The sequence below is a fragment of the Enhydra lutris genome, unplaced genomic scaffold (assembly GCF_002288905.1).
Source record: "Enhydra lutris kenyoni isolate GAN:26980312 unplaced genomic scaffold, ASM228890v2 scaffoldscaffold75, whole genome shotgun sequence".
NCBI lineage: Eukaryota > Metazoa > Chordata > Mammalia > Carnivora > Mustelidae > Enhydra > Enhydra lutris.
In genome coordinates this window covers 5770349-5796495 of record NW_019154159.1, presented here as the reverse complement: position 1 = coordinate 5796495, position 26147 = coordinate 5770349, and the positions used below count along the sequence as shown (strand labels likewise).

The window sequence follows — 26147 nt, the reverse complement described above, 5'->3', positions numbered from 1 at the left end:
TTTGTCATCACCGTCTGTGTGCTGGGGCCTGGGCTCAGAACAGAGCCTGAGTGACCTCCGTGCATCTCAGCTGTCTGCTTGGGGGAGACAAGTCACTGACTGGACCTGAGGCCGAGGGCGCCCTTTCTCATTGAATAAACGCTTCCAGAAGTAAACGTCTCTCGTTTTTCTGCGATTCATCCATCCACTAACGCGTCTGAAGTTTCAGTCGTCGTGGATCTGGAGGGGTGAGGGCTGGCGACTGCAGTGTGGGGTGCTTGGGTGTTTTGCATTGGGAGGAAGCAAACGGGGTGCCCTGTTCCCATGATGGAGCCGCCTGGAGGCCTGACACCACCCTGCCCACGGCCGCAGGTGGCAAGCTCCAGGGCGTGCGATGGCTGCACGTGTCCCCAAATGGGAAGCCCTGGGGAGTTAGGCTTTTTTTCCCTTCCTAGAAGGCCCCTTCGGTGGTGTTCGAGTGAGCGCACAGCTCGGGGCCCTCGTGGTGACTCCCCGCAGCTCAGGGATGATGGCGGCTGAGGTGCGGGGCTGAGAGGCAGCTGGGAGGCAAGGCTCACCCCGCGCGTGTGGCTTGGGAGCTGGAGAGAGGGCTGCCTTTGAAGGAGCCAGGGAAACTGGGGGCAGAAGCGTGGGGTGCTGGGCTCAGGCGGTGTGCAACTCAGGATGGCAAGCAGGTGCCTGGCAGGGTGTGTCACGGCGGAGTGGGGGGACGCGGTGTGCCGGCCGAGGCCGAGAGGCCCGCAGGGTTAGGGCTGCAGCCTGGTTCTAGGCTCCTTGGCTCTGGCGGCAGCCGGCCGCGGAGGAGCACAGCCTCTCTGCAGACCCCTGCAGGGAGGGGACCTGGGGCTGCCCCTGGGCAGGGCCGGCCCTGGGGAGGACGTGGCGGTCAGGCCGCCGGAGCTCTGCTGCCCCCAGCGAGCGGGCCCCTGCTTCCCAGGCCTCCCTCCCTCTGTGGGCACACTCCGCTCTGCTCTGCCTCGGGCGGCACGCGGCTTTCCCTCCGCCAGGCACCGTCTGCGGTGGAACTGGATTCCGATGCATTGCTGGGGGAAGCCCCTCAAGACTGGCCCCACCCGGATGCCAGTGGCAAGTCTGGGTTGTCACCTGTGCTGCTGACAACCCACCAGACATTAGAGGTCCCACGACCCACTCCATGGGCTCCCAGAACATTCCGCTTTCTAGATGACCAGTTCATCATGGAAGGCTATAACTCAGGAACAGCCGGACGGAGGAGATGCCCAGGGCGACGGGTGCAGAGGTGCAGAGCTTCCGTGCTGTCTCGGGCTCCCCCAGTATGTTCACCAACCCAGAAGCTCTCTGAACCCTTTGGCCAGGGATTTCTGTGGAGGCGTCAGCACATAAGCATGACTGATGGAACCACTGGCCGCTGGTGATCGAGTCTGCCTCCCGGGGGAAGCTGGCGGGGGAGCAGGAAAGGAAACCCTGTCATCCCAGCGTCGGTTCCCCTGGCAGCCAGCTCCATCCCACGGTTTTCTGGGCCTTTCCACAGTCGCCTCATAAACTCAAGTGTGTTGACAGGTTTGTTATGAAAGACAGAAGATACCCTCTCACCTGAAGTTATTTCAGAACCTGGGAACAAACACTGAATGGAACAAAAGCTGCCCCGTAGGGTCGTGAGGGTTTTATGAGCCGTGTGCCAGGAACTGAGAACGAAGGCCACGCTGTGTTTCTCGTTATATCGCATGTGGCAAGGTCCTGCGGTCCCCACAGCCTCTGCAGACCCTCCTCTGCTTCAGCCTCTTGCTCTAGGTCTTGGCGCCGTTGTTCCTCCGCGCTCTGCTGCTCCTTTCCAGCGCCCAGTCAGCCCCAGACCGGCTAGGCTAGAAGTGAGCCCTGAGGGCCTGGGCCGGCCAGCGCTGGAGGCTGCCGCATGGTACCTGTGGCAGTGCCCCTGCGCAGAGCTGGAGCGCTCGGCAAAGCAGGCCCGTGGGCCAGACCCAGCCTGCGTCTTCCACGCTCTGTGGCTGCTTCTGTGCGGAGCTGCAGAGCTGGGACAGGCCCTATGGCCCACAGAGCCCTGAGGAATTACCAGCTGCCTTTGCAGCAGGAGTCGGCCAGGCCCTGTGCTGCGGGACTCCTTACTCTTGTAGAGGTTGCCCCGCCTACGGAGTTCATTCGGGTCGATGGCCGATGCCAAGAAAATACTGGCTCCACCTGACAGATCGCCTTGCCTTTTCTTTACGAAGATGCTGGCCACTGCGCTCCGGCCTGTTCCCAGCGCTCCGGCCTCCAGCCTCTGGCGGGATGCGCTGCCTGAGGGCGGCGGTTACGTGGCCTCCATTGCCCGACCCTGATTTCTGTCACACGATGTTTTCCTCTTCTACTGTAGCCGTGTTCTGAGATTATTTATTTAGAGAGCACGGGTGGGGGAGGGGAAGAGGGAGAGGTCAGGAGCCGGAGCCCAACTCGGGGCTTGATTCCGGGACCCCGGGATCATGACCCGAGCCGAAGGCAGACACGGAGCGGACTGAGCCCCCCAGGTGTGCCCTCTGCCCCCGGTCTGAGCGCTGTTCTGCTGAGCTCAGAGCTGCCGCGTGTCCTCCGTTCCTGGGCAGCTCGGCGCACAGCGCACATCCTCTGAAATGCTCATCATTGTTTCGGGGCTCCTGACAGTGTTTTGGGATTCTCCAAATACCAGCCCAGGCCTTTTTGACAATTTCTCTTTTACTTTGTATTTCCCCCCCCTTTCCTTTGGTTTTTTAAAAAACCTGTAGTGAGGGTGACTAGCAAACTCCACTCATCGGGCCGGAGTCCCACGTGGCGTCCGCGGGGACCTGCCCTCACAGCACACCGCCCGCACCTGCGCGTACTGTTGGTTTCGGTTTCTGACTTTATCACCAAAGTGTCGCAGTAATGGATTTCAGTATATAGATGATCTTTTGTTGGTGGTTTTCATCAGTAACTTCAGGAGTGAAACGACACTTCACGTCCCTCAAGACGTCGTACGGCCGGTTCAGAGTGTGGCCGCTTACTGGAGAGTTCTCGAGTTAGCGTGAAGAACGCCAAAGCAGGAGCCCTGAGTTCCTCTTGCTCTGGTTTCTGAGTCTCTGTCTGTATTTGCTGTTTGCTGACAAGGTGGCTGCTGTGGGGGTCCCCTCAGGAGCGGCTCCGCTGCACTTCTGTGACCCCGTTTCAGAGTGTCCCTGCAGGGCTCTCGAGTCCCGCCCACTGGTCTCCCCCGGTCCCAACCACAAACGAAGAAGTGAGTCAGGATGACGTGAGGTGGTGGGAATTTTCCTTCTTTTTCTCTCCTCCTCCTCCTCCTCCCTCAGATTCATGTATTTGGAGAGAGCGAGAGCTTGCGCACGTGGTGGGGGCAGAGGGAGAGGGAAGCCACCCCTGGCTGACTGTGGAGCCTGATCCCACGACCCTGAGATCATGATCGCAGCTGAAAGCAACAGTTGGCCGCTCAATGACTGAGCCACCCTGGTGACCTGGGATTTCTTCTTCTTACAAAAGACCCACTTCACGTGAATCAGACATTTTAGATTCTTTGGGATGACGGTGATATCCAAATGTGCCTGCCGGATGCCCGACTCATATGCCCCCCCCTTCTGGGACGGGGCTCTCAGAGAAGCGCTGTGGCTGCCCCTGGAGCGTCTGCCCCCAGGATGACCGTGGCCCTTGGGCCCAGCCTGCCTGCCGTCTGGGCTTGCCGTGTGGCCTTGGGCCTGTTTGCGTAGGTCAGGGCCCGGAGCACCACATGGTTTTATGTGTCAGAAGCCACCCCTTGTCTGCCAGGTGAGGGGACGTGCCCAGGCCACGGGTCTCTGGCGTACCTGGCCGCCTTTGCTTGCCGCCCCCGTGCACACTCCCGCGGCCCACCCTTGGCAGACACGTAGGAGCAGGGAGCGTTCAGACGCTTGTTAGCAGTTTGACAAAGTAGTTTTATGCTGTTGAGTCAAATAATTTAGAAATTGGGCTTGTGTACTGTCTATGTTTGTATTCTGATTTCACTTTCCTTTACTACTCTATTTTTGCTGTTTTAGGAAAGTATCAGTCCGCGGTGGATTGGAGATCAAGAGGCAAGGAAGCGGCTCGTGAGTGCTGAATCTCCTGGACGCCGAGGCGGGTGCCGCGTCGGGCCGGCGGCTCTCGGAGGCTGGCGGGCTCCAGCACTCGCTCGCATCCTTCGCGGCCACGTTTCCTCATCCGTTCGGGAGCCTGTTCTGAAGGACCCAGCTCTTGTCGGTGAGCCCGCGGTTTCCTGTCTTTCCTTCCTCTGCTGCTGGGTGAGGACAGGCTAAACAGAGCCCTCAAGGTCTCGCCCTGGGGGCCCCCTGCGGCCCTCAGAACGTGTGACCAGACAGAGGGTGCCCCCCTTGGTGACAGCAGTGCTGAGGACGGAGACCTGGGGCGGGTGTTGCAGAAGGACAGCCAGAGCCTCCAACTGCGGGCCCGCCGCCCACCTTCCCCTGCTGCAGCCGCGCCGATGCTGCCGCCCACGGAGCAGGCCCTGAGCCCGCTGCTGGCCCGCAAGGAGGAGGAGCGGCGAGCGCTGCAGGAGGCGCACAGCCAGCTGCACCAGGCGCAGGGGGAGCTGCGGAGCCTGCGGGAGGACTTCGTCCACAACCTGCGGGTGCTGGAGGAGCGGGACCGCGAGCTGGAGCGCTACGACGCGGCCTTCAGCCGGGCCCAGGGGCTGGAGGAGGCACAGCGGGTGGAGGTGAGCGAGCTCAGGGTGGAGGTGGCCCGGCTGCGGCAGGCGCTGGCCCGAGAGGCCCGGTGGCGGGAGGACCTGCTGCAGGAGCACCGGCGGGAGCTGCAGGAGCACCGGCGGGAGCTGCAGCGCGCGCACAGGTGAGGCAGGGCGGCCGGGGCGGTGGGGGCGCAGGGAGGGGCTCCCACGGCGGGGCTTTTCTCCACGAAGTCCGAACCCGTAGCATTTCCACGAAGACACCCGAGCCCACGGCTGTTCGAATCATGCAAAACAGCTGTTCGTCCCCAAGCTCAGGGCGCTCTGGTGAGGCAGGCCCGCGAAGAGCCTGAGGCTCGGGTCCGAGGGTCCTGTTGGGTCCCCCGACGGGACGGCTGCCCTCGTGTCACACGCGCCCTCCCCGGTGATGAGAGAGAACATGGGCTTCATTTAAACTGTCCTGCTGTCCTCGCCCCGATCTCCGCGTGTGTGTTCATGATGTCACGTTAACTGTCGGGGTGGGTCCCTCTGCTGTGCGTGTGCACGTGCGTGAGCGTGTCTGTGCGTCTGTGCGTGTGAGCGCGTGTGAGTGCAGACGTCGGAGCGGCGGGGGGCGTCCTGCACTTAGAGCAGGATCCTGAGGTTTCATGTTGTCAAGGTGCACTTCGAAGCGCCGGTGGGAGGTGTCGCCGGCCACGGTGTTCCTGTGGACGACACTGTTTCCTGAGGGCGGCCCGGTGAAGGGAGAAGCTGCTGAGGGGTGTGTTGGGTTCTCCCCGGAGGGCTCACTTTTGTGCCTACGTAGACGCGGCCGACAGCAGCTGGGGCAGTTGCCATCCACGGGGGCGGCTTTTCTTCGCGCCCTGCACTGTTGTGCCACATCCTTCTTCTTCTTCTTTTTTTTTTTTTAAAGATTTTATTTATTTATTTGACAGACAGAGGTCACAAGCAGGCAGTGAGGCAGGCAGAGAGAGAGGGCAGCAGGCCCCCTGCTGAGCAGAGAGCCCGATGCGGGGCTCGATCCCAGGACCCTGAGATCATGACCTGAGCCGAAGGCAGAGGCTTTAACCCACTGACCACACAGGTGCCCCTGCCACATCCTTCTGAATGGCTACCCGGCCCCGTTCTGGGTTTGCGGGGCCTGCTGGCGTGGTGCCGCTCTGTGGCTGGAGCCTTCCTGTGGCGGGCCGGGCACGCGCTGGAGTGGTCGGGTGGGCGCGGGACCAGCCCGGCTCTGAGCCTCCGCCCCGCCGGCCTGGCCTGTAAGAGCGTGCAGGCCCAGCTCCCGGGTCCCGGGTGCCACCGTCCTCAGGAAGCCTGGAAGCCCGAGCTCTTCACGGCGCCGGTCCCATGCCGGGCAGCCTGTGGCTTCTGGGAGCAGTGTGGCTGGCGGCATTCACCCCCCATGCCACCCTCCCAGGGCGCAGGGAAGACGGTACAGAGCTGAGCTAAGGTCAGCGTCGCCTGGAGCAGGGACGGGGCTCCATGACCTTCCCCCACAGGAGGGGTGTTGGCATCCTGGCCGCTCCCCAGCTCCACTGTTCACCCCCCGCCCCCCGCTGAGATGCACGTGGCGGGTCCGAAGCAGGTGCTCGCAGTGCTGGGGCATGTGGGCCAGCTTGCCCTCGTGGGATACTGGTTTTCGTCCTCACAGCTGTGTTGGAGAGACCTTAAAGGGCTCTACATCATTCTTATCAAGTGTCTTCTCACGTCATTTGCCCCCCTTTCTACTTTTCCCTAATCTGAGACCTTTCCAACTGCTACTTCTTCAAGTACGCATCAGCGCTCCTCTCTTTCCTCCCGTGCTGGGGCTCAGTGGCATGAGCGTTCGGCTTCTGTGACTGTCCCACGGCTCCCTGAGGCCCTGCTCCTGGTTTTCAGTTGTTTCTGTCACTCGCTGGGGCTGTTTCTGTTGCTCTGGCTTCAGGTTCACGGACTCTTGGGTCTGTCACGTTGACATGTTCGTCCTGCTCTTGGGCTCACCCTGGTGAGGCTTATGTCTGGTTGTCGTACTTCCTAGTTCTCAATTTCCGTTTGATTCTTTGTAAGTTTTCCTTTGCCGAGAGTTTCTAATTTTTTTTATTTAGGAGTGCACCAAAGTTTTACATAACGGCTGCTTTAAAACCCTGGTTGGAAAAGCTCAGTGTCTGCGTCTTGGTGTTAGCATGTGCTGACTGCCTTTTCCCGTTTGGGTGGGGACCTTCCTGCTCTCAGTGTGACCCGTGACTTGGGCTGGTGTCCTGGGCACTTTGGGAATTACCTTGGGAGACTCTGGACCCCATTTCAGGCTCCTCGGCAGACAGTCGCCTGTGTGACGTAGCACGCAGGTCCCACTGGAGCCTCCCGAGGGCCCGTCCCGCAGACGCATCTGACTCGTCTTCATACCGCCCTGCTTGCGCAGTGAGAAGAGCGGCGAGACGCACCAGCAGCGGCAACAGTACGAAAGCCTGAACCGGCAGCTGGAGAGAAAGCTCGCGGAGCTCGACGGCGAGCTAGCTCTGCAGAGGCAGGTAGGACGCTCTGGCGTCGCCCCCTCAGGTGCCCGCCCTGCCCGCCACTTGGAAACCGAGTTGTTGAGGAGAAGACGGCCTTCTTGTTAACTGTGCGGTGTCCCTGGGATCACAGTTGAGCTGCTGGAGCAGGTGTCCATTCTGGGGTGGCCTGGAGGGAGACAGTGGGCGTCTAAACCTCCGTCTCTAGAAACTCCCTCAATGTTCTCTCTCCTCACAAGGGGTCCATGTTTTCTACCTTATTTATTTCAGGAGAAAGTATTGAAAATGAAAATTTGAGTTACTTACTGTAGAAAAGAGCTGTCCTGGGTGTCTGTGTAGACGTGTCGGCCTGCAGGCAGTGCCTAACCTGTCGCCAGAGGCCCCCGGACCCTGAGACTCGGCCTGCACTTGTGACGGATGTGGGCGTGCGGGGAGTGGTCGAAGGGTACCGCTCACATCTGTGGCCAAGTCCATGTGTGGGGGAGCCGTGTGAGTGCGGGGTCAGGGCGACAGGGCCCCCTTGGCTCCTTCGAGCGCGTGACGACCTTGCGTCCTCCGTAGCAGCCACAGCGTTTGTGGAAACTGCCTCTGGGGAGCTCCCTGTGCCGTTCACAGCAGAGACACAGTGTTGATGCGAATTTCCCAGATGGGGCCGAGCCCAGGGGCATGAGGTGACGTGCCCGAGATGCCCTCAGGAAATGGCAGAGACGGAATTGGGCGCCCAGTGTGTAGGCTCTGAGCCGCTGTTACCCTGGCCCCGCGTCGCCGTTGTCGGGGAGCAAGAGCGCATCCCCTCGGAGGTCCTTCTAGCTGGGCTTAGAGTCGGATCGCTGTGAGGCGGGCGAGCGGGAGAACATCAGATGTACTAGGTGCGTGTTTGGGGAGTCCACCTGTGGAAACGCCAGAGTCGGGCAGAGTGAGGTCTGTATGTCAGTCGGAACCGCGGAGAAGGGGCGGGGGCGGGCACTTGAGAGGGAAGGCAGGCCCCTCGGGGCAGTGAGGAGAGCCAGCGTGGGGCAGGAGGATGTTGGTTCTGCCCGGAGTGCACTGCTGGCTCCGTCGGTAGAGCGTGGAACTCTTGGTCTTAGGGTCATGAGTTCGAGCCCCATGCCGGACATAGACATTACTTAAAAAACATACACGTATCTAGACGTGTGTGTGTGTGTAGAAGAGAAAAAGATGTTTGCTCCACCACACAGATGGGCCACTCAGAAAACGTTTGTCTCCACTAACGACCCTTATTCTGGGAAACACGCCCAGTTTAGATCGTTCTGTGGTTAAGAACAGGACAGTTTCTCTGGAGCCTGCGGGATCTCAAGCGCCTTCAGCTCAGAACAGCCCGTGTGCCGGAGTGGCACCTTCTGGGGGGCTCCTGAACCCTTTCCCGGTTCCTCCCATCATAGTTTTAGACTCCTGCTCACGACACGGGGGGAAGGACTCATCCGCAAGTCAGCCTGTGCTGTGTCCTGTTTCTGCCTGTTCTCACAGCACCGAACCCCGGGCTTGTTCCCTGTCTCTTGGTGACTGTGCCATGGGGCAGATCGGATGGTGTGCCTGGCCGTGCTGGCTCTGCTCCAGGTGCTGGGGCAGCAATTATGGACAGACCTGTCCTGCCGGTGGACTGGGGCCCGGCCGCCTGGCCTGCTGCCCCGTGGTGCCGTGTCAGCCCCTGAGACAGAACCGTGTCTCCTGAGAGGCCTTGTGCAGGTCAGGGTTGAAAGACCCCAGGGACATGACTGTCCTCTGACCACAGGCGAGGAGGCCGAGGCCCCACAGACAGCCCTTTCCTTCCCCTCGGGAAGCCCCACATTCATTCTTGGGTTGCTGCCACTGCTCAGAGCACCCTGACAGCTCCTGAAATCTGCAGGGGACTTCAGACTTTTCCAGAACTAATGAGTCCCGTCCGTTATGGGCAGCTTGGCCTTTTGGGAACAGCCCCAGTTGGCAGGCACTAAGTGGGGTCCGAGCAGCAGGGTGACCACCGGATCCTTGTGGCTTGCTGGGTAGCACTGAGCTTTCCTCAGGCAGCACCGGGGTCACTCCTGCAGGAACGTCAGAAGGGCCCCGGGCAACCAGGGTCTCAGTGACCCTCAGAGGCAGCAGTGACCTCCGGGGAATTGGGGTGGCTGGGCCAGGCCATTGGGGCTTCCCAGGCTGTCCACACTCAGTCTCTGCTGTGACTCGGGCTGGTTCCAGCTTTGAGCCCCTGCATCCGTTGAGGAGCCCCTCACAGCCATGGGGGACGTTGCTTTTCGTGGTAGCCCTGCCTCTGGGAGGACAGAGACTCTCCGGCTTTGCTGGTCTACTCGAAGTGGCTGCTGGAAACATGCGTGGCACTTGTCCGGCACGGCTCTGGAGCAGGGTGAGCCCACGCTGGTTCTCGGGGCCCAGCCTGCCCTTGCTTGAGCTCCGCTGCCCGCGTCTTGCTCTTACAGTGCCTGAGCGAGGCTCCCGCGTGCTCCCCGACTTCCTGCTCTCCTTGGGCTGGTTTCCTGTCTCTTGTTTCTGAAGCTCTGGTGTCCATGATGGACTTGTCAGAAGGAGACTTGATTCAATGGTTATAGTGACTTTTTTCTTGAAAAATGAAATTTAAGGTGATGAGAACAGAGTCGTCCGTTTGGGTCTTAGCGTACCTGTGAGTTGTAGGCTGTGGGGTTAAGGGAAGCTTTCTTCTGTATCGGTAGAAGCCACTGACAGAGAAATGGGACGATGGATTTCTTCATTCATTTAACAAATATTTTTTTAAATTTTTTTTAGATTTTATTTATTTATTTGACAGAGATCACAAGTAGGCAGAGCTGCAGGCAGAGAGAGGAGGGGGGAAGCAGGCTCCCCGCTGAGCAGAGAGCCCGATGCGGGGCTCGATCCCAGGACCCCGAGATCATGACCTGAGCTGAAAGCAGAGGCTTAACCCACTGAGCCACCCAGGCGCCCTCGTAAGCATCTTTTCATGTGCTCATTGGCCATTAAGATATTTTTTGGGGGGAAGTGTCCGTTCACTTTCTCTGCCCTTCTCACAAGGTGGATGGTCTGTCTTCATGGTACTGGTGTGGAAGAGTGCCGGTGGCTCCGGAAACAGGTCCTTGCGCTCGTGTGTTAGGCGATCTTCCGTCCTGGGCCCAGCCTTTTCCTTTCCTCAGCGGGATCGTAGGAACAGCAGGTGATTTAATTTGGTGACGTTCCAGCGAGCGTTTTCTTGCCGGGTTCTCGAATAGCAGCTGAGGCAGGACAGACATTTGAGAATCGCCGGCTGTGTAGGAAAGAAGCCAGGAGTTAAGGGAAAACAGCCCGGAAAGGCTGATGAACCCCGGGTCGGTGACCCTGAGACCCCAGCTGTGTGTCCATTTCTGGGGCAAGGTGGCAGGTGTGCCCACGCTGGCCTCCGGTGTCCGCGCCGGTCTAGCCGTCGCAGGCGAGCTGGCGAGCCCGTGACCCCCTGCTCTCGCCACGGGTGGGAACTCGAGCCTGTCTGCACTGGGGTGGGGGCAGGGCCAGCCTCACCTCGTGCTGCCGTGGGTTGCAGGCTTTCGGGGGCGTCGCGGGGTCTTCCTGTGGCCTCCAGAGATGAGTGCTGCCTCCATAACCCAAGAACGGGGTGCTAGGAGGATGGGCTGGTCACAAAACAAGGAAGAATTTGGACAATTAAAAGTATATTTAAAGAAACAAATTCAGAATGTAGATAAGAAAGAACATCTAGGAGAAATTTAAGAGACGTGGAGGATAAATCAGGATGTTCAGTTCAGCAATCGCGTTCTAGAAACATGCAGTGGAAACCAGGAAGGGGTCGACTGTGGAGGAAATGGCCTGGTCACTTCTCAGGGTGGGGACGTCAGAGCGAAAGGCTGGCAGAGGCTGGAGCGGTACTGGGAGATGTTGCAGAGACCTCCCGGGAACTCACGGGAGGGGAGAATAGCAGACGGCCGTGAGGCGTGAGCGCAGGGCCCTCGGGTCCACACACACCGGGGGAGGGGGAGCACCTGCAGAGACCAGGCTTAGCGGGCCTCTCCCGGAAGTTACTGGAGCGTGCTCTGCAGCCTGGCCAGTGGCCAAGGGCTCAGCCCTCAGCTGCCTCCGTTCCCTTTGGAGTTCAGAACAGTGGGAACCAGGTGATGGGAGCGGAGATGGGGGCCTGAGCCGAGCAGACTCCCTGGCGTACCCAGGGTTGAGTAGCCCCAGCCTCAGAGTCCCAGAGTGCCCTGCAGGAGCCAGAGGGTCGGGGCCAGGCCAGAGCTGAGCTTCCAGACCCCCGGTGAGGCCGCGTGGGGCGTGGGGGGCGGCAGAGGCTCCTCTCACCTGGAAGAAGCCACAGAGAACAGGCAGCGCAGGGAGCTCATGGGGGGGGGGGGGTGAAGCACGGCTGGAGGGTCTGCTGGGCGGTGGTCCGGGGAGAATCCAGGCCACAGTGAGGAGGCCGACGCCCCTGGAGGGGCCGCACCCCAGGAGAGAGGGTCACGCTGCCCACGTGGATGGTGCGAAGGGATATGAGGGCCCAGGATAACCGAAAAGAGAGAGGTGGGGGGGAGGTCGGAGGACAACCCAAACTCCAGGAGAAACCGGGGGCGGTCAGGTATGGGCTGTGGTCCCTGTTCCCCGGGGGGTGCACGCTGAGTGCTCTCATGGTCATGATGACATACTGGGTGTGTAGATTCAGCCTGGGGGTGAAACTCTGGAGACTGCCTGCTCTCCGAGCCGTGGTCAGCATCCTGGGAGGAGTGGGATGGGGCTTCTGGCAGGGAGATGGCGGGGAGATGGGCGGGGAGCCATGGTGTGGCCTGGACACCCAACTGGAACAGGCCGGAATCAGCCGGAAAGCTCCCACGCGTGGGCAGGGTGAGCAGGCCCAGGGGCCTCTGTCGCGGGTCCCCAGCAGGTCCTCATCTGTGTGTGCCCAGCGGACAGGCCCGGCGGCTCCGTGGATGCCCAGCAGATACTCCTCGCAGCCCGGGGGCAATCCCTTGAGGTGCTCGGACACTGCAGGAGCCCCTGGAGGTTTACACGGACATGACTCGTGTGGCACCTCTGCCTCCAGGGACCTCGGCGTCCTGCCAGCTTCGGGCCTGCTCACTGGGTCCTCGTTGTGGGAGCTTCTCTGCTGGGGCTGATGGCCTCCTCTCACCGCCAGCCCCTTCTGTTTCAGGAGCTGCTGCTGGAATTCAAGTCGGAACTGCAGAAGCGGGAGCGGGGGTTCCGCCTACAGGCAGACAGCATGAGCAGCGTGGTCTTGACTCATGAGCTCAAGGTGGGGGACGGCCTTTGGTCGATGACCACTCCCTCCCCAGACATCCTGTGCCGCTGCTGGGCCGCAGGAAGGCGGGCTTCACACAGAGGCCTCCCTTGCTGTACTGGGGTCGGGTTATGCCCACCGTGGTGCCTGCTACATGGCCCTTCTCCTGAGGGAGAGGAGGGCTGGTGCCAGGCTCTGGTTTCCCCGGCCTTGGGGAAGGGGCCCCCCCTCCCAGGATAAAGTGCCCCCCATCCCCATCCAGATAGCCTGTCTCTGGTGTGTCCTCTGTGAGCACTGGGAACGTGCCTCTGGGGAGGTGCTGCTCGTCCCCCACTGACAGCGGAGGAGGCCAGGCAGGTGGTCAGGGCCTTTGTGCAGCCTGTGCACCCGGCCGCAGTGAGCAGCGTGCACGTCTGAACTTTAGTGCGGACACAGGGCCAGCTTTGAGGAAGTGGGAGGCTGTGCGGGGAAGCAGGGGAGGACTCCTGGCCTGGCACCGCCCCACCTCCCCACCCCCAGGGTTGCAGCTGCTTCGCACCCAGCAGGTGTCCGTAGGAGCAACCCCGCCCCCTCGGTCAGGGAGGACCCCTCCCACAGGCCTCCGGCCTCCCCACAATGCTACAGTCCCAGGGCAGTGCTGGGCCAGCCAGAGGGCCCAGGAACGCTGGCCGGTTCCCGTGACTGGCGCGGACCGGGCAGCTCCCAGCCCGCCCTCACGTCCTGGCAGGGACACCAGTGCTCCACATCTTTTCAGTCCCCGTCTGGCCCCGTGCATCAGTGCACCTGACTGCACTCCTGGAGGAACCCTGCAGTGACCTTCAGGAGGCCTTGGGGACCTGTGAGAGCCGGTGGGGAGAGGGCCAGTGGGACCGCAGGGCCATGTCCTGAGCTCCACAGTGGGATGGGCCCTGCCCCACCTCCCTCTGCCTGCCGGGCCAGACCCCTGCACTGCTGCCCTGGAGGGCAGGGCAGATGCCACGCACCAGCGATGAGGGCACGGCAGCCCTTACGGGGACCGCAGTTTGCGGCCGCGGAGCCTGAGCCCAGAAAGCTTGTTTGAGAACCGAGCCGCTGTCGTGCCACGCCTGCGGTACGCGGCTGTGTGTTGTTTCTTCCTCACCGCTCGGTTCCAGGCCCAGCCTCTTCCTGAATTCTTCATCTCTTGAAGGTGAAAGTGTTGAACGAGGAGCTGGTGGCTGTGAAGGAGGCAGCCGCCCAGGCCACGGAGTCGCTGCGGAGCGCGGAGGCCGCCGGCGCGGGGCTGGAGGACGAGCTGCAGCGCAGGGACCGGGAGCTCAGGGACGTGGCCGCCGCCAAGGATGCCCGGTGCGCAGCTGCGCCTGCCTGCCCCTGTCTGCTCGAGCCGGGGGCTTCCGCCGGTCGGCCGGCTTGGGGGGGCCCTCGTCTGCTTTTCCCAGTGACACTTCCTCCTTTTTAGGATAAAGGACTTAGAGGACAGACTGAACTGTGTGCAGCTCTCCAGGAAGAAAGAAGAGGAGGTGGCCAGGAGGAAGTGAGTGCTCCTGGCCCCCAGCCTGGCCGCGAGGGGTTAGGGCCAGGCCGAGGCTCCCACCAGCCACAGGCCGTCTGGCCTTTGAACTCCCTGCTTTGGGTCTGCTTCCATGCTCTGTTTAGGATTTTCTGCGTGTAGTTAGGCTTTTTAGTCTTTAAAAAACTTTTTATTTAAAGATTTTCCCAAGGTTTTATTTTTAAGTAATCTCTACACCCAACGTGGAGCTTTAAGTCAGGACCCTGAGACCTAGAGGTGCACCCTCCACTAACTGAGCCAGTGGGCACCCTGGTGTTTTGAGACTTTGAAACATAAACGCTTTATTAACCAGGGGGTGCCCGGCTGGTCCCGTCAGTTAAGCATGTGACTCTTGATTTCGTCCGAGGTCATGATCTTGGGGTCGTGAGATCGAGCCCCACATCAGGCTGGCGCTGGGCATGGAGCCTGCTTGGGACTCCCTCCGCCCCTCCCCGAGTCTCAGCGCAGGCATGAGCCGTTTTGAAAAAAAAAAAAAAAAAAAAACACAGTTTTATGAATCAGTTCATTAGTTTCAGACCGTAGCAACAAAGGTTACTTTGGTGTTAGTCGCCTTTCATTTCTACATTATCCTGGCAAAGCGTTCCTGCTCTCCTGGCTGTACCTTCTCCAGAACCCCCCCTTCCTGCAGAGATGCTCAGCTCATCCCTCAGGACCGGCCGCACGCCCTGCACTGCGGTGTCGGGACGCCCAGCCTGTAGCTGGAACGGCACCCCCCAGGCGGGGACCCTGAGAGAGCCCGTGGTGGCCCGTTCGGGCTGAGGCGTGCAAGGCCCGCAGGATGAAGGGGGCTAAGTGAGGGCACAAGGCACACTCCTGGGGGAGGGCGGGCATGTGGGAGCGCGTGCCCTTGGGAGCAGCCCTGGCCTGGGGTTAGGTGGGCCCCTGAGAGCCCCGGGGTAGGGGGTGGGCAGTGTGCACCGTTCCACCTGCCACAGAAGTCGCCCACTTCCTTTTCTGGAAAGCACGAGGCTGTAGGTAAGCACAGGTGTGGCTGTGAGGCTGCGTGGTCCCGGGAACGGTGGAGGGTGGTGGAGTGTGGGCTGTCTGGGGCATTTCTGGGTTTTCTGGCTGTGATGTTTGTGTGGTGTGCGCACCCTGAGGAGAAGAACTTTACAGACTGTCTACGGCCTTTTCACCCGTAGTCAGGCCAGAGCTGGGAGCTGCCTTCTGGGCCACTGTGCAGACGCCATTGGCCCGTGCTCGCCTCAGCCAGGCTGGCTTGCGGGAGCGGGGGCGGACGTGGTGTTTGTGCCCCTGCCAGGGACACGCGGGCGCCACGGACACAGCATGATGTGGTCCAGCTCAGACCCACACGGGCCGGTGGCGACAGACAGCGTTCCTCGTCATGCCCACAGCTAGAGCCTTTTTCCTTTTAAGTTCATTTATTTAAGTAATGTTTGCATCCCACGTGGGGCTTGAATTCACGAACCCAAGATCAAGAGCCACGTGCCACCGACACAGCCATGAACTGAAGTAGTAGCAGATGAGCACTGTTTTAGCACATTGTAAATACTGACATTTGGAAGCAAAACTGCTCAGGGCTGTCTGGCTGGCTCCGTTGGAGCACATGACTCTGGTTCTCGGGGTTGTGAGTTTAAGCCCCACATTCGGTGCGGAGATTACTTTAAAATCTCTTAAAAACAAAAAAACAAAAAAAAAGAAAGAAAAGAAAAGAAGTAAAACTGGTCACTCTTTTTTAAAAGATTGATTTATTTTAGAGAGCGAGTAAGCATGCACATATGAGGGGGAGGGGCAGAGGGAGAAAATTTCAAGCAGGCTCCCTGATGGCTGGACCTGGGGTCATGAACTGAGCCAAAATCAGGAATCTGATTGTCATGGCGTAGTGAAATGAGTAGGTATTTTTCTTTTCTTTTTTTCTTTTTAAAGATTTTATACATTCATTTGAGAGAGCCAAGAAAGAGCACAAGCAGGGGAGCGGCCAAGCAGGCAGCAGCTCCCCACCGAGCACAGAGGTCAATGTGGGGTTCGATCCCAGGACCCCAGGACCATGATCTGAGCTGAAGGCAGGCGTTCAACTGACTAAGCCACCCAGGCGCCCCATAATGTATTTTTTATGCTTAGGAAATATGAAATCAGGGCGCCTGGGTGGCTCAGTGGTGGGGTGTCTGCCTTCGGCTCAGGTCATGATCCCAGAGTCCTGGGGTCGAGGCCCATGTCGGGCTCCCTGCTCCACTAGAAGCCTGCTTCTCCCTCTCCCACTCCCCCTGTTTGTGTTCCTTCTCTCGCTATGTCTCTGTCAAATAAATAAAAAATCTTAAAAAAAAAAAAAAGAAATTTGAAATCAGTCTTCTCTATACATGTGTGTATGTATACATAACAATACCTATGTTTATATAAACTAAAAACAATGAAACTTGCTAGGGTCACAAAGCTTTAAGTCTTCTAAAAGGTTTCTTTTTTTTTTTTTTTCAAAGATTTTATTTATTCATTTAACAGAGATCACAAGTAGGCAGAGGCAGGCAGAGAGAGGGGGAGGCAGGTTCCCCACGGAGCAGGGAGCCCGATGCGGGGCTTGATCCCAGAACCCTGGGATCATGACCCGAGCCAAAGGCAGAGGCTTTAACCCACTGAGCCACCTAGGCGCCCCCTCTAAAAGGTTTCTAAGTGAAGGTATTCTGATAATTATTTGCACATACTTTACAAAACAATATACCACACTATAAAATTCAGTGATTAAGTGTAAGTCTCCTTAGGAATGCTCCCCCGACGGAAGGGAGAGGGTCCCCACATCAGTTTGCAAGCCCCTGAGTGTGGCTGCCCACCTCGTCACAGCTGGGGGACTCTCTGGCAGCATCCCCTGGGCTTTGAACACCTTCCAGTTCTGTGCCAGGAGCCACCTGCTGGCCTTGCCCCCCAGCGTGACTAGGTCACATGTCTGCTGGCCGCTGGTGAGAGCAGAGAGCTGCTGGTGCCTGGCTCCGTCGGCAGATCAGTCATGTTCGCTGTTTCCTGAAGTTTGCATCAGAGGCTTTTCTGAGACTTACTCTGTAACTACGTACACCTGGTGCCCTTCTACTTAGCTTGGGAACCCCTCGTCCTGAGAAGCGGGGAAACTGGAAGGTTGTGACTCAGAGAACACATTTGCTAGCATGATGTGTATACAGTAAGATGCTTTTAATTTTGTCACAAGCTTTACCATTTCTCCCTAAAACCTCGGGATCTTGGATTCAGTTTCCGTTTAGGGACAGTGTTGAGGAGGTTGTGCGGGAGAGCCCGTCCTCGCTGGGAGACGGTTAGCCACTCAGGGCGCTCTGTGAGAGCCTCTCACTCCATCTCGGGCCCCCCGGGTCTGCACATGTTTGGAGAGGAATTGTCAAAACACTGGGAATCACAGAGCACACCTTGTAAAACGTACCCAAGTGCTCTAGGTTAGGACAGTTTGGTGCTAATACACGTGACACGTTAGAGCGCATCCAGATGCTTCGCGTCGGACCGCGCTGTGCGACGGTGCAGTGACGCGCGTGGCACCAGTGGACCCCAGTGACGGAGGGCAGCTTCCCAGCCCGGCGTCTGTGTCGGCCACTGAATAGCGGCCGCGCAGTGCAGCTCGAAAGTGAGTCTGCTCCTTCCCCAGCCGTCGCGATGGGACGTCTCCCGGTTCCACGAGGGAAAGGCCTGTGCTGCTGGACGCCAGCGCGCGTTCATGTGTTTGCTGACGGAGGGTAGAAAACACGGAGCAGATCGCAACATGGGTAAGGTGAAGCCTGATTGTAACTAGAGTGAGAAGTATGTTAACGTGACCTCGTTGAATAAGGCTTCACCATCTCACTGAAAAATGCTAATGGAAGGGGCGCCTGGGGGGCTCAGTCGTTAAGCGTCTGCCTTCGGCTCAGGTCATGAGACCGGGGTCCTGGGATCGAGCCTCACGCCAGGCTCCCTGCTCAGTGGAGAACCTGCTTCTCCCTCTCCAGCTCCCCTGTGCTTGCATTATCTCTGTCTGTAATAAATGAATAAAATCTTGAAAAAAAAAAAGAAAAGCAGCCAGTGTCCTGCGGTCCCCAGTCACAGGGACAGCCTTAGGGTTCTGGGTGACAGACGGCTGCTGAGCTGCGCTCTGCTTTCAGGGTCAGTAGGAAAGCTGGTGGGGGCATTGGTGGCACTGCTTGACCAGAGCCCCTGTCGCTGCCGTCTGTCTTCTGGGGGCGTCAGCTCCAGAGTTGCCCAGGGACCCGGCCTCTAAGAGCCCTTCAGCCAGCGTTTGCCTGAGCAGTGCCAGCGCGCACTCCAGTGGCCACTGCCGCGGTGGCCGGGCGGGACGCGCCACGGCTCAGGTCCCAGGACAGCAGCCCCTGAGCACAGGAGAGGCATGTGTGGTCTGGGGACTGAGCGGGGCCATGCGCCGCTGTGACACCTGCCTGTGTTCCAGGCACGACGAGCTGGACCGTCTGGCCAGGGAGAGGGACGCGGCGCTGGTGGCTGTGAAGGGCGCCCACGCGGAGCAGCTGCAGGCCCTGGAGGCCCGGGCCCGGGAGGTGCAGGCCCGCTGTGAGGCCCTCGAGCTGCAGCTGCGCCGGGCCGAGTGGAGGCAGGGGGACGCGCTGAGGGAGAAGGACGCCGCCCTGGACAGGTGAGCGCGCGCGGGAGGGCCCGGTGGCTGATGGCGCCCGCCGCGGCCCGGGAGGGTTCGGTCTCTGGTCCTTCTCCTTCGGCCGCCTTCTCCTCGTCTCGTCTTCAGGCCGCGCCATGTGTACATGTGTGCGGACGTATGCGATTGTGGTACAATGTGCATCGTGTGACATTTACCATCTTGGCCATTTAAAGTGCACGGTTGGCTGCATTGTACGGCCACCAAATGTCCCTTCCCGTTCCCCTCCCCCACCTCCTGGGACCCACCGTCCACGCTGTGTCTCCAGGACGTTGATGATTCTCGGTCCCTCGTCTGGGTTGGATCCTGCAGTGTCTGTCCTGTGGCGACTGGCATATTCCACTGGCTGTCGCACCTCCTGGGTCCACCGGTGCTGGGGCAGGTGACAGGGCATCCTTCCTTTCCCTGGCTGCCTGGCTGGACCACACTGTCCGTACCCATTCATCTGTCCGTGGACACTTGGGTTGCTTCCACCTCGTGGCTGTTGTGAACAGTGTTGCCACGAGCGTGGGGGTGCGGGGGGGGAACACCTGGAAGGTGGATTGCTGGATCGTATGGTAAATCTGCGTTTGACTTTTTTTTAAGATTTTATTTATTTGTCCAAGACCGTGAGAGTAAAGCAGGAGGAGCAGAGGCAGAGGGAGAAGCAGGCTGTCCGCTGAGCAGGGACCCCGATGTGGGGCTCGATCCCAGGACCCTGAGACCAGGATCTGAGCCGAAGGCAGAGGTTCAACTGACAGAACCCCCCCGGGTACCCCTATGGTTAACTTTTTGAGGAGCTGCCAGACTGGTTTTCACAGCGAATGCACTGTTTAGCACAAGGATTCCAATTTCTCCATCAACTGGTTTCTTTTTTTTTTAACTTTATTTTTCTATTTAAATTCAATTAATTAACAGAGTGAACTATTAGTTTCAGGGACAGAGGTCAGTGACGCGTCGGTTGTTCATAACACCTGGTGCTCATCACATCCTGTGTCCTCCTTAGTGCCCGTCACCCAGTGCCCCCAAACCCCCAGCCACCCTCGGTCTGTTTCCTGTGGCTAAGGGTCTCTTACAGTTTGTCTCCCCCTGATTTCGTCTTATTTTGTTTTTCCTTCCTTTCCACTTTGCTGCTCTGTCTTGTTTCTCAAATTCCTCGTATCAGTAAGATCATATGATAACTGTCTTTCTCTGACTGACTGACTTCGCTCAGCTTAACAGCCTCTAGTTCCATCTGTGTCTTTGCAAAAGGCAGGATTTCGGGGGGGTTGATGGCTGCGTAGTAGTCCACTGGTTTCTTCTTCTTCTTCTTAAAGATTTTACTTATTTATTTGACAGACAGAGATCACAAGCAGGCAGAGAGGCAGGCAGAGAGAGAGGAGGAAGCAGGCTCCCTGCTGAGCAGAGAGCCCGATGCGGGGCTCAATCCCAGGACCCCGGGATCATGACCTGAGCCGAAGGCAGAGCCTTTAACCCACTGAGCCACCCAGGTGCCCCTCCACTGGTATCTTCTTAACCGGAATTTTCTTCCCAGCGTCTCAGCCTGGCATGGCTGTAAGCGGATGTGCTTTCTGCCCTGCACACGGTGTACACGCAGGCGGCGCGTAGAACCTCTGGGAACAGAACTGGGGATCGGACTCGTCTCCCGGCCACCAGTGAGGAGGCGATACTTGGAGAAGCCGTGTTTACAGAAACTGTCTGATCAAGCCAGCTAAATCGGCCATTGGCCAGTGTTCACCATGCCTAGCAACTGGCTTTTCCTATCCGTTTGGGGAATGAGCCGGGCTGCGTTCTAGGGAGGGTGCTCTGCCCTGTTACGTCTCTGTCAGGGTAAGATGGTTCTTACAACCGTGCAGCACCAGGAAGCTGGCGCTCCTTCAGGAAGCTTTCCTTAGATTGGACGCACGGTGGTGTTCGACCTGTTCAACACAAGGAGCAGCAGTTGGAGACGCAGAAGTGACAGTCTGATGGGCGCACGGGCTGCGAGGCTCTGTGTGGGTCCTTCTCGCGGCTGCCAGCAGCATCTACAGCACTTCCTCACCTGAGGCCCGGGGCCGGCCTCCTTCCACCTGCTCTTACCTTTTGACGTGTCTGTCCTTGTGTTCCTCACTGGTGCTCCGAGTGGCCTGGGACCTGGGTGCTGCCTGGGGCCACCGTGCCCGGGACAGTCTGTGTCTTCTCCTACTGAGACATATGTTGTTTGAAAACCAGTGACAAAAACACCCCATATTTTGATCTATTTCTTTGGGCGTATTTGTGATAATTTTCCTGAGGGCAGTGGGTCGTGAGTGCCACAGTAGAGCGGCCGTGGCCCCGAGAAGCTTTGTGAGAGCCCGCCTGTGTTCTCCGTCACCGTATCACCTGCAACATAGTCATGACTGGCCCCACGGGTGGGGCCACTTTGCAGTGTCCACAGTTACGACACAAAAAGAGAGGGGACTGTTTAACCCAATCACATGTTGCATCAATAACAAGTAATCAGAATAAGAACTAGTAATTTTTGCCTGAAAAAAATGAATATGGAGATATTTTGCATTTTGGGGCGCTAAATTTTGAAGCTACATCTCACTTCAGACCAGCTCCTGTGCCTGTGTGCCGTCTTACCTGGGTGTGTACTGAAGCTTCCAACTTCATGCAGCCCTTCCTTTATTTTATTTTATTTTATTTTATTGTTTTTAAGGTTTTATTTTTTTGTTTGAGACAGAGATCACAAGCAGGCAGAGAGGCAGGCAGAGGGAGAGGAGGAAGCAGCTCCCCGCTGAGCAGAGAGCCCGATGCGGGGCTCGATCCCAGGACCCTGAGACTATGACCTGAGCCGAAGGCAGAGTCTCAACCCACTGAGCCACCCAGGCGCCCCGCTTGTGTAGCCCTTCCTGACATTAGAGCAGGTACAAGGTCAGGGTGAGTTTGTATGCATCGTACTAGAAATAATTTGTTGAAAGCATATGAAGAAAAATGGTCTTTTTCCGGTGGCTAAGAGTCAAGCTGGAACTCTGTGTTGACGGATCTTCCTCGTCCTCTGAGACGCCTGTGACGCCTCAGGCAAGCAGGCCTCCGAGACTGGACGCTTGCCCCCCAGGCTTGCTTTCCTCCGGAGGGGGTGGCCCAGTGCCTCTTCCTTGATGACTGGGCTGCAGACGGAGTGAACCCCAGGGGCCTCCAGTGCCGTCAGCACTTCCCTGGGCAGCAGCTCTAGGTGTCTTCTCTAGGGTTTTTATTCTGGGGATATTATCCAAGTTTTGGGAATTCTGCCAGGTGGAGGAGGGGTTTCTGTACAAGCTCATGTCACTGTTGAACTTGCAAACGTGTGTCCCGACCTAGAGGGCTGTGCGAGGCGTGGCACAGGTGAGCCCAGCGACACCACCCCGTGGCTCACGTGTGCCCTGCACGGCTGATGTGGACTTAGCGTGTCGTAGGAGTTCAGCGGGCAGCTGGGTCGGCGGGATGGGGGGGGGGGTGCTTCTGCTCGGGTAGGACCGTTTCCTCGTCTGGGTGAAGAAGGCCCCACCCTGACGGGGAGATGCTGGTGTGCAGGCTTCCTCGAGGGCGGCGTGCACGTGCGGGGGTATGCGCGTTGGGGGCACCGTGGAAAAGAAAGCTCGAGCGAGCGCCACACCTGCATTCATGCGGCCTCCCTTCTTTGTGCAGACTTCGGGAAGACATGTTGGCTCTAAGATCCGGCTGGGATGCCCAGATCGCTGAGCTGTCCAAGGAGATGATCTCCAAGGACCTCCAGATTCAGTCACTGCAGGCAGAGGCAGTGGAACTCAAGGCACATCTGGCCAGATGTCAGCAGGACATTGGAAGGTGACTGTCCCCACAGCTTCCCCAAGGGGTCTTCCCACTGCGTGCCTCCTTTGGGCCCGGTGCCATTCTGGCACTAGGGGTACAAAAGGGAACCGAATCCAGGCCCTGGCCTCATAGCCCACTGAGGGAGAAAGACAGGAAACAGGAAGAAGAGGAACGTCGGGTCGTGAGAGGGGGGCGAGGGGATGGGGTGACGGAGGGTGGCCAGAGAAGGCCCTGCCGTGGGAGTGGGCTTGGGTCTGTCGCAGGCACACGGCAGTGTTCCTGCTGCTCGGTCCTGTGGGGACAGTCGCTGCTTCTGGTCTCCGGGGCGGCTGCTGCTGTCACCAGGTGGAGTGAATGCTTGAGCCAAGAGCACACTTGCTTTCTTGAGTCACTGAGATGTAATGAGACGCACTTGTTTCCACCGTACGGTCGGTGAGTCTTGACCGGCATGTGCCTGCTCTGCTGCCCCCGCAGCAGAGACCTGAGACCTGGCCCTGGCCGGCTGGCACCCCCTCCTCGCACCCCAGCCCCACAGCCTCCCCCCCTCCACGTGCCATCTGGGGGCACCTCGCCTCCGGCTTCTCCGCGGGCTTGCAGCAGGTTTTCTGTGTTTCTGTGTCAGTTTGCGACTTTGAGTCTTTTGGGGGGTTTGCCCGTGTCGTTGCTGGCTTCCTGGGCCCGGGATCGCTCCTGGGGTTTGTCTCCCCGCTGTGCGCACAGCCGGTCGCTGCCGTCTCTGCTGTTCTGGGTCAGTCTCGCTGGAGATCTGTCGATTCTACGGATCTTTTCAGAGAGCTTCCGCGCCGTTCTCTGGGCTCTTACCCTCTCAGCTTTACCCCTTCTGCTTCGCTTGGCGCTCGTTGGACGTTCTTTTCACGGCTGACGACGGCGGGGCCTTGGCTCTGCCTGTCTGAGAAACGTAAGCATTTCGTGCTGGGCGTGTCCTTCTGAACACTACTTCGCTGCCGTCCACCAATTTTGGTATGATTCAGTTAAAAATACTTCGTAATTTTCCTTGTGATTCTTCCTCGGTCAGCGGCTGTTGAGAAATGTGTTGCTGGGTTTCCCGTCATTGTGAGATTTCCAGATATCTTTCTGTTACTGGTTTTAATTCACTTCTGCTGTGGACAGAGAACACGTTCTGTGTCTCCTCCTGCCCCACGGGACCCGCGTGCAGGGAGCACAGGCATTCCGGGACTTCGTGGTGACGGGACAGCACTGTGGCGTTTCCTGCCATTCTACAGAGCTACGGCCGTCAGTGCACATTTAAAAACAAACAACCCGGTGGCCCCTGGGGCTCAGTCGGTTGAGCGTCCGACTCTTGGTTTCCGCTCAGGTGGTGATCTCAGGGTCATGGGATCCAGCCCCACATCAGGCCCTGTGCTCAGCGGGGAGTCTGCTGAGATTCTCTCTCTCCCTCTGCCCCTTCACCGGCTTGTGTTTCTCTCTCTCAAAAATAAATAAATCTTCTAAAGAAATAAACAAGTGGGCTTTCACCACGTTTGCGAAGCCCTGTCCCGCTGCTCTGAGCTTTTGTGTCTGAGGATGTCCCATCTCTGCCTTCTTGTGTCAGTGCTGATTTTGCTGGGTTTAGAATCCCAAATTCCAAATTGCTTTCCCCTGGGTTTTTAAAAATATTTTATTTATGTGTTTGACAGAGAGAGACAGCAAGGGCACAAGCAGGGGGAGTCGTGGCAGAGGGAGAAGCAGGGTCCCCGCTGAGCAGGGAGCCTGACTTGGGGCTCGATCCCAGGACCCTGGGATCATGACCTGAGCCGAGGGCAGACACCTGACTGAGTGACCCAGGAGCCCCTTCCGCCGGATTTGGAACCCGTCGTGTGTTACTTTATTGTTGCTCTGGAACAAATCACTGCTAACTTAGTGGCATGAACAACACCCACTTACTGTCTCTGTGTCTGTGGTCAGGAGTCTGGCTCGGCTCAGCTGTGTCCCCAGCACAGGGTCTCATGAGGCTGGGGCCACAACATCAGCCAGGCCGCCCCTTCCTTCCAGGCCCCTTCAGGCTGGTGGGGGGCCTTCCCAGTGGCCATGAGCCCCAGAGGTGTCTGCAGGGCCTGACACTGTGGCTTCTCGGGTGGTGGGGAACTCCCTCCTGTGGGCAAGGCGGGGCCTTGCGTGGCCTCATCTGGTCAGGGGCACGCCCATCCCATCGTGCATACCCCGGCCACCCTTGGGGGGAGGCCGTCCAGAGCCACCACCATGCGTTGCCCCCACGCGGCCGACGAGAGGCCTGGGACCCGTCTGGCACACACTCTGTCTCCCCTGAGGCTTTTTATCCTGGGCCAGCGCTGTGCGCGGCGTCTATGCGTGCGCCTCCATAAGGCTCCCCGGATGAGTGCTTGGCGAGCCCGTCTCGTCCGAGGGCATGTGTCTCCCCGGGTTGCGCTGGGTTTTCTCCTTTGCTTGCTCGGATCTGATCTCCCTGGACCTGCTCTGAGATGGGCGTCGGCCCTCTGAGCCCTGGAGGCTCTCTCTGTCCCGGCGGCTCCAAGCTCTCCGGTGGTCACTCGGAAACCTTCTCACATTTCTCTGCTGGAACCACTCCTCCTTCTTGCCCCCAAGTGTGTCGGCTTTCTTTCTCCTCTTCTTCCAGACGGGTTCTTGTGTTTCTTGCGTTTGGTCTTCGTGGTGCCTCCTCAGAGCTGGGGTCCTCGCTGGCTGCTCCTGTCTGAACCCAAGCCTGCCCTCCGTGTCCACGCTGCAGGGACCCCTCCCGGCTGTGCGCCCCCACCCCTGGCAGGCTGTGTGTCCGCAAGTGGCTGGGAATGGGCCAGCCTGGAGGGGGCCCGACCGCAGTGTGTGGCGCCCTACCCCCGCCTGCCACCTTTGCTTCATGTGCAAGACACTAACCTCCGTGCTTGTCCTGTCCCTGAGGTACAAGCAGCAGCTGTCCACAGCCGAGGAGAGGGAGCGGGGCCTGGAGCGCGAGAAGGCGCAGCTGGAGCTGGACTGGCGGCAGCGCTGTGACGCCGTGGAGAGGGACCACTACTGCAAGGCCGAGGACCTGATTCGGGCCCTGAGCGAGGCGCGGGATCAGGTCTGCGTTCCTGGGCTTGTCGGGTGTCGTCGTGCGCTGGGAGGGCCTGGGAGCGCCCTGTGGCTCCTGGACGAGGGCTCTGGGCTGTCTCCACATTGTCGTTGGGATTGGGAGATGCCGAGCGTCACCAAGCAGCGTGCCGTGTAACGATGATTAGAGCAGCCGAAGGCGTCCCTGTCCTGCCACAGCCTTTGAGGGCCTCTTGGCTCTTACTGTGCGAGCTGTGCCCGTCACTGGTGCGGGGAGGGTCCCTGGCTCCTGTGTGCTGGGAGGGCCACACCTGAGTCTGGGGCGGCCCTCAGCCGGCCGTGCGCCGCGTGGTCCTGGGCCCGGGGGCTGCTCGCCCGTGCGCCTGCTGTCTGCTCCCCGGGGGAGGACGTGAGAGTCGGCTGCTGTCTTGTCACCCTCCCAGCAGGCCCTGAGTCCCACATGTCTCCCCAGGCGGCTGCCAAGCTCCAGGAGACGGAGCGGACACTGCGTGACCAGGAGGGGGTGCTCAAGGCCTTGACGCTGGAGAGAGACCAGGCCGTGCAGGCTTTGAGGACACGCGGCCTCCTTCCCGAGAAGGAGGTGCAGGTCAGTGCCACCGCCGTCCTCCCGGAGCCCTCCCAGGAACACAGCAGCCTGCTCCTTGAGCCTTCCCTCAGTGGTGGCCGTGGGAGAATAGGGCCACACAGACCCCAGCGGGAGGTCGGTCTTCTCAGCCAGTGTCTGTCGGTGCCATGAGGCCAACCTGGCGCCTGAAGGAGCTGAGGGGACCCTGCGCCCAGACACTGCTGCACATCTTTAG

At 59.2% G+C, this 26147-nt stretch overlaps 1 protein-coding gene across 3 annotated transcripts in view; it reads left to right on the top strand.

The window, feature by feature from the left end:
* LOC111160295 (coiled-coil domain containing 57) overlaps positions 1 to 26147 on the top strand; it is a 94539-nt gene that overhangs the window by 6000 nt on the left and 62392 nt on the right. The window contains exons 2-11 of one of the 3 annotated variants that reach the window (XM_022523251.1): positions 4011 to 4212; positions 4446 to 4821; positions 7059 to 7167; positions 12287 to 12388; positions 13542 to 13699; positions 13812 to 13886; positions 18310 to 18510; positions 22156 to 22314; positions 25195 to 25357; positions 25799 to 25933. In XM_022523251.1, the coding sequence (XP_022378959.1) occupies positions 4454 to 4821; positions 7059 to 7167; positions 12287 to 12388; positions 13542 to 13699; positions 13812 to 13886; positions 18310 to 18510; positions 22156 to 22314; positions 25195 to 25357; positions 25799 to 25933 (1470 nt within the window). In that variant the 5' untranslated portion in view covers positions 4011 to 4212; positions 4446 to 4453. Of the gene's footprint in view, positions 1 to 4010; positions 4213 to 4445; positions 4822 to 7058; positions 7168 to 10059; positions 10086 to 10170; positions 10310 to 12286; positions 12389 to 13541; positions 13700 to 13811; positions 13887 to 18309; positions 18511 to 22155; positions 22315 to 25194; positions 25358 to 25798; positions 25934 to 26147 lie in introns of those variants that run through there. The other 2 variants (XM_022523252.1, XM_022523253.1) reach the window with 2 other exon arrangements.